General features: G+C 45.2%; 1 protein-coding gene across 1 annotated transcript in view; it reads left to right on the forward strand.

Annotated features, from left to right (window-relative positions):
• Positions 1-7500, forward strand: part of ajap1 (adherens junctions associated protein 1) — an 82200-nt gene that overhangs the window by 70035 nt on the left and 4665 nt on the right. The window contains 2 exon segments of the mRNA XM_063193323.1: positions 2327-2425; positions 6273-6473. Coding sequence (XP_063049393.1) covers positions 2327-2425; positions 6273-6473 — 300 coding nt within the window.

The raw sequence follows: 7500 nt of genomic DNA on the forward strand, positions 1-7500 counted from the left end.
TGGTCTCCATGTGTGCTCTCTTGGTGGCTCTTTCCGTGGGGAAACGAAATCGAACTGAACACACACACCATGCCATATCACTGAGCAGNACACACACACACACACACACACACACACACACACACACACACACACACACACACACACACACACACACACACACACGTACACCCACACACACACACACACACACACACACACACACACACACACACACACACACACACACACACACACACACACGTACACAACACACACACACACACACACACACACACACACACACACACACAGACGCATACAGACACCTCAACACAGCCTGATCCCAACTCGTCAATTTCTGACTACCGATGACAAGACTGCAGTTTCTGATGATAAGGACACACCCCCCACCTCACAAATTAAACACGTTAAGGCCACACCTCCCACCTCACATATTAAACTTTAAGGCCACACCTCCCACCTATTAAACTTTAAGGCCACACCTTCCACCTCCCACCCCACATATTAAACACGTTAAGGCCACACCTCCCACCTCACATATTAGTTAAGGCCACACCTCCCACCTCACATATTAAACACGATAAGGCCACACCTCCCACCTCACATATTAGTTAAGGCCACACCTCCCACCTCACATATTAGTTAAGGCCACACCTCCCACCTCACATATTAAACGTTTAGGCCACACCTCCCACCTCACATATTAAACGCTAAGGCCACACCTCCCACCTCACATATTAAACACGTTAAGGCCACACCTCCCACCTCACATATTAAAAGATAAGGCCACACCTCCCACCTCCCACCTCACATATTAAATGCTAAGGCCACACCTCCCACGTCACATATTAAACACGTTAAGGCCACACCTCCCACCTCACATATTAAACACGTTAAGGCCACACCTCCCACCTCCCACCTCACATATTAAACACGTTAAGGCCACACCTCCCACCTCACATATTAAACACGATAAGGCCACACCTCCCACCTCACATATTAAACGTTAAAGGTGGGGTTGCAGGTTTTAAGAAAATGTACCATTATGACATCACGTTGGGGGTTCCGCAGGCTCATAGGAGTCTATGTAGAACCTTAGAATCCTGGGGGAGTTCCCCCAACGTGATGTCATACCTGCAACCCCACCTTTAAGGTCATACCTGCCAGGTCACATATTAAACGTTAAGGCAACACCTCCCAAGTCACATGTTGACAATGTGGCCCAAGCTTTAGTGAAGTTATACTGCCACAAGGGGGCGCCCTACAAGCGCAAGTCACATTTAGTCTCCAAGGGCATTCCTTAGACATCAGAAATATGAGTTAGAGAGAAATTGAGGAGTTAGAATGAGACACTGTAGACACACGTGTGCACGCAGTACAACACACGCACACACATACGCGCACGCACGCACGCACACACGCACGCACGCAACACACACATGCACGCACGCACACACGCACGCAAAACACACACGCACGCACACACGCACGCAGGCACGTGATGTTGAGATCGGATCTCTCTTGTAGACCACTGATATCATATTGATGTTGAGATCTGGTCTCCACTGATATCATATTGATGTATATTCATTTTTGGACTCTGTATTGATTTTGACTGCTGTGCAGACTATTGATATCATATTGATGTTGAGATCTGATCTCGCTTGTAGACCACTGATATCATATTGATGTTGAGATCTGGTCTCCACTGATATTATATTGATGTTGACATCTGGTCTCCACTGATATCATATTGATGTTTGGACTCTGTATTGATTTCGACAACTGTGTAGACTATTGATATCATATTAATTTGACTGCTGTGTAGACTATTGATATCTTATTGATTTTGACTGCTGTGTGGACTCTGTATTGATTTCGACTGCTGTGCAGACTATTGATGCTTCAGATCATTCTTGTGTATTGATGCTCCAAACTGGTACCATGGTGATGCTGAATTGGTCGCTATTGACTACAGTGATTATGAGCTCTGCTGTGTGTGTGTGTGTGTGTGTGTGTGTGTGTGTGTGTGTGTGTGTGTGTGTGTGTGTGTGTGTGTGTGTGTGTGTGTGTGTGTGTGTGTGTGTGTGTGTGTGTGTGTGTGTGTGTGTGTGTCTACAGTACATGACGTCACAATGATATTGTCTCTGTGCCATTTTAATTCTGATAACCTCTCTGCCTGTGTGTGTGTGTGTGTGTGTGTGTGTGTGTGTGTGTGTGTGTGTGTGTGTGTGTGTGTGTGTGTGTGTGTGTGTGTGTGTGTGTGTGTGTGTGTGTGTGTGTATGTGTGTGTGTGTTTGTGTGTGTGTGTGTGTGTGTGTGTGTGTTCCCCAGGTCTAGCGGTGCATCAGATCATCACCATCACTGTGTCCCTCATCATGGTGGTCGCCGCCCTCATCACAACACTCGTTCTCAAGAACTGGTAAGACACACTCGCATGTCTGTGTGTGTGTGTCTGTGTTGGTGTGTGGTATGTGTGTGTGTGTGTGTGTTTGTGTGCGTGTGTGTGTGTGTGTGTGTGTGTTTGTGTGTGTGTGTGTGATTGTATTGTATTGTGTATGTGCGTGTGATATGTGTGTGTGTGTGTGTGTGTGTGGTGTGTGTGTGTGTGTGTGTGTGTGTGTGTGTGTGTGTGTGTGTGTGTGATTGTGTGTGTTGTGTGTGTGTGTGTGTGTGTGTGTGTGTGTGTGTCTGTGTGTGTACATCTTTTTGTGTATGTGTGCACGGCCCACAGATATACAGTGTGTGTGTGTGTGTGTGTGTCTGTGTCTCTGTCTGTGTCTCTGCATATGTGTGTGTGTGTCTCTGTCTGTGTCTCTGCATATTTGTGTGTGTGTGTGTGTGTGTGTGTGTGTGTGTGTGTGTGTGTGTGTGTGTGTGTGTGTGTGTGTGTGTGTCTGTCTGTGTGTGTGTACGTGTGTGCGTGGGCGTGTGTGTGTGTCTGTCTCTGTGTGTGTACGTGTGTGTGTGTGTGTGTGTGTGTGTGTGTGTGTGTGTGTGTGTGTGTGTGTGTGTGTGTGTGTGTGTGTGTGTTCGTTCCTACCTCATTTCATTCTTCACTAATTGGTTGTAGAAATGTATTACACGTTTTTTGGGATATGCTAATTTGATTATGGTAATTAGGTGCCTTCTCATCATATTCGAACTGTCAGGTACTCTGAGAGTGGGCTGAAGCCAGCTGTCTTGACATTTGATCATTTTGTTTGTTTATGTACAAGACAAAGAAATACATTACAGAGGGATTTCAAGATATCAGCTTTCATTGCTCAGAAAAGCAACATATGCAGTCCAGAATGTCCATGATATCAAAGTATCCTGTCCACAATGTTCACCAGTTTGACTAATTGGCTGTCCAAATATTCGGCTTCTAATTGTCCAAAATATCCGAGGCATGTAATTGGCTAGTTGTCCAATAGTTCGTGCAAAGAATTTAATTGGCTGATGTTTTTTTGATGTGTCCGTGTGTGTGTGTTTGTGTTCCCTTATGAATATCGACCAATCGAATACCATGGTTAACAATTCAATTCAATTCATTTCATTTTAAAAAGAAAAAAAAACATTCCTCAGGTACTGACAAGTCCATGGTAGTGTGAGCATTACAACTGCATGTTGAAATTGGCAGAAGTTCCCCTTTGAGTTATGGCTGGAGGTGTAGGGAAAGGTAAGGGTGGGGTTCGAACTTGCACCCCTGTGATCTTCAGTCCAACTCCCTAACCATTACACCACGGCTGCAAACAAGTTTTCATGGTTTTTTTGAGTGACCATGAAACCCACAATTAGCCACAGTTTTTGAGCATGGTTTGTGACTATAGTTAAAGCACAGACAAAAACTGTCATGAAAACACCATGAAAACCATGTTGTATAATCATGATCCATGGTTAGTTAGGAACCACGGTTGTCATGGTTACCCCAAAAAAACATGGATAAGCCATAGTAATACTTTGGTTGGTTCAGAGTACTTAGCGAAACCATGGTTACGACAGTAAAACCATGGTCGGTTTTCGTAAGGGTTTGTGTGTGCGTGTGTTTGTGTGTGGCAGTTGGGTTGTCGGCACCACAGCGTAAGGTGTGTGTGTGTGTGTGTGTGTGTGTGTGTGTGTGTGTGTGTGTGTGTACTAATGTATATATCTGTGTGTGTGTGTGTGTGTGTGTGTGTGTGTGTGTGTGTGTGTGTGTGTGTGTGTGTGTGTGTACTAATGTATATATATATATCTGTGTGTGTGTGTGTGTGTGTGTGTGTGTGTGTGTGTGTGTGTGTGTGCATGGGCGCAGATAGCGGGGGGTACGGGGTATGACGTACCCAGATTTTCATTCACGTGGACCCGTCCCCCTCACTTTTATGGAGAAAATATCTGATTTCTGCCTTTGCATTTTGCAATGTGCGAAATAGCGCCTCCCTGGACCATTCACTTTCATATGTGGCAAAAAACGGCATTACACTCTATAAACGGCTCTGTCAGACTGTGTCAGCTGACTCAACAGTGACACCAGCTAGCGACATAGAATCTCTCTCTGCTTGCGATGGTGTGGTGAGGTATTGCAGAATTAAGCAAATGCATTGAAGTTAATGGCAGTAAATTTATTTTGTCATTGGCTAACAGCCACTGAAGTCCCAGATTTGAAGCGCCATAAGCTTTTTGCTTCTCACGGTGATTGGCTTTTGACAGGGCTAAATTCAGGAAGTGGAGAAGAGCAGGCGTCATATTTACATTGTATTTGTGGCTCAGACCAGTTGCTTTTGTTATTAAAGTTAATGTCGAAGACAGTCCCTTTCTTGCTAACTCTGATGTGGATTACAAAAACTGTGGAACGTGAACGATGGTGGTGGAACGCATGGATTAAAAGTTGGGATTTAGCTGCTTTCAAGACAACGTTTTAAGGTAAGGTCACTATGGGTTCATATCCGCTGTGACGCTGTTTGTAGTTGCTGAAGTTAACAGATGTTAATTGTTCAGAAGGGTTTTTTTTGTCTCTGTCGTGGACCTGTTTTCGAGTGAAAAGACAGCTTTGTAGGGCCATGCCAGCTGTCAATCAAAGCCAACGCAAGTAGCTGTCGTGTCGGTCTCTTGTTTTGTAGCCTAGGCCTATGCTGTGAACATCGGACTTAATGTCTTTTACGGATTTTTGGAATGATGATTGCGGTGGTGTCATTCTGTTGGATGCATTTACTGTGGATTGTTGTTAAACGGCGGTATTACAACGCAAACGTGTGGATTGCATTAAGTGGTGGAGTGAACTGAAGGATATGACACGCAGCGTGGTAGAAAAATGACTGAGTAGCCTAGTGGCAGAGAGGTTGTCTGAAGAGCTCAAGAATCACCATTTAAGTCGCTTTTATCAAAAATGTCTAATCTGGAGGAGACCATATAGCCTAGTTTGACTTGGTTACCCAGTTTCTTGCTTAGCCTACCAATATATCAATCACACGCCCCAAAACCGCGCCTGGACTCAAGTTATGTTTGCATGCAAAACCACTGCGAGACTGGTCGTCTTAAAATTTCTACAGCCATAAATCACACACTGTTGCATAGCCTGCTGTAGGCCTACATTAATACAACGTGAATTTGTTGACAGTTCTCCTGTTTAAAGTTTAAATTGGTTGGGAAAGTAGCACTTGCTGATGGGATGGGAGAGGTGTTTAGAAGCGCGCACTGGGGCGGGGTCTTGGTGGGAGACTCGTGCACATTCTGAGTAGAAGCTGGAGCGGTTTAAACATTTGTGATGTTTTAATTTTTTAATCAAGATTTTTTTTTTTATGTAGTAGACCTAGGCTACTAAAGCAAATACAATTATTTAGCGGAAGATGAATAGGCGACTAACAATAAAAAAACGATATTCAGTGTATTATAATCAGGGTATTATAATAGCCTAATACCCCCCGCCCCCTGACGGACGGTTAGTTGTGAAAATGCCCCCCCCAGTTTTTAAAAGCTATCTGCGCCCATGGGTGTGTGTGGGTGTGGGTGTGTGGGTGTGTGGGTACTAATGTATATATCTGTGTGTGTGTGTGTGTGTACTAATGTATATATCTGTGTGTGTGTGTGTGTGTACTAATGTATATATCTGTGTGTGTGTGTGTGTGTGTGTGTGTGTGTGTGTGTGTGTGTGTGTGTGTGTGTGTAGCTGCGTCCAGTCCGGTGGGCGTCACCACAGCGTGCACCAGCGTAAGATCTAATGTATATATCTGTGTGTGTGTGTGTGTGTGTGTGTGTGTGTGTACTAATGTATATATCTCTGTGTGTGTGTGTGTGTGTGTGTGTGTGTGTAGCTGCGTCCAGTCCGGTGGGCGTCACCACAGCGTGCACCAGCGTAAGATCGCGCACCAGCAGGAAGAGAGCTGCCAGAACCTGACGGCCTTCACGCCCGCACGCGTCTCCAGCAACGCTCACCTGGACACACACTCGCATCTCGACACACACTCACACCTGGACGCACACTCACACCTCTTCTCAGCAGCATACGCAGACAGGTAGGTAGACGAGTATGTGTGTGTGTGTGACAAGGCCCCCATATACCACTAGATTCCAGCCAAGGCCCCCATATACCACTAGATTCCAGCCAAGGCCCCCATATACCACTAGATTCCAGCCAAGGCCCCCATATACCACTAGATTCCAGCCAAGGCCCCCATATACCACTAGATTCCAGCCAAGGCCCCCATATACCGCTAGATTCCAGCCAAGGCCCCCATATACCGCTAGATTCCAGCCAAGGCCCCCATATACCGCTAGATTCCAGCCAAGGCCCCCATCGGGAAAAGCAGAGAGATATAAAACATAAAACAAGAAAAACAAAGAATTGAAAAACTGAACATTTCTCAGTGGCCTGAAATAAACCTTCACTGCAACTCTCCTCTAGGTGGCACCGCAACCACTTGGAATGGAAGCAGTGTTGCCAGATGTGTTTGATCAAATCCCGCCCAAAAGGTTCTCAAAAAACGCCAAAATGCGATAAATTCCGCCCAAATTCAACAAATAATATTGACTTCTATGGGCTCAAAACAGCTGAAAAAAACGCCAAATGGCCATTTTTTTCCCGTTTTTACCCGTAGACGCTCAGCCCAAGTAGCCCAATTTGGCGGGCACCCGCCCAATCTGGCAACACTGAATGGAATGCAAGTCTCCTTGAAGGTCATGAAGGACGTCGCCCTGATCGCTTAGTTTACGAGTCAAGATAAAGTTTTTTGTTTGTGTTTGGTTTTGGTTTAGATTTTTTACAATGCCAGTGGTGCAGGCAAGATAACTTACATCTGTATCGTGTGTGGAATGTTTTGAATACTTCGATTAGATTACTCAGAGAGACAAGCTGTAGCTGTGAGAAGGAGCGTGCGCAGGTTAGCAAAATAAGGAGGAACAAACTTCTCCCTGAAATCACTTTTTGATCCTCGCAATGTCTGGGAACGACGCTAAACACCATGATTCGCTCAATCAAACTGGGAACACTGATGATGGGCTAGACTTGAAACGTTTGCTCCCTGTCTGTCGGTTTTCTTTACT

The sequence above is a fragment of the Engraulis encrasicolus genome, unplaced genomic scaffold (assembly GCF_034702125.1).
Source record: "Engraulis encrasicolus isolate BLACKSEA-1 unplaced genomic scaffold, IST_EnEncr_1.0 scaffold_34_np1212, whole genome shotgun sequence".
Lineage (NCBI taxonomy): Eukaryota > Metazoa > Chordata > Actinopteri > Clupeiformes > Engraulidae > Engraulis > Engraulis encrasicolus.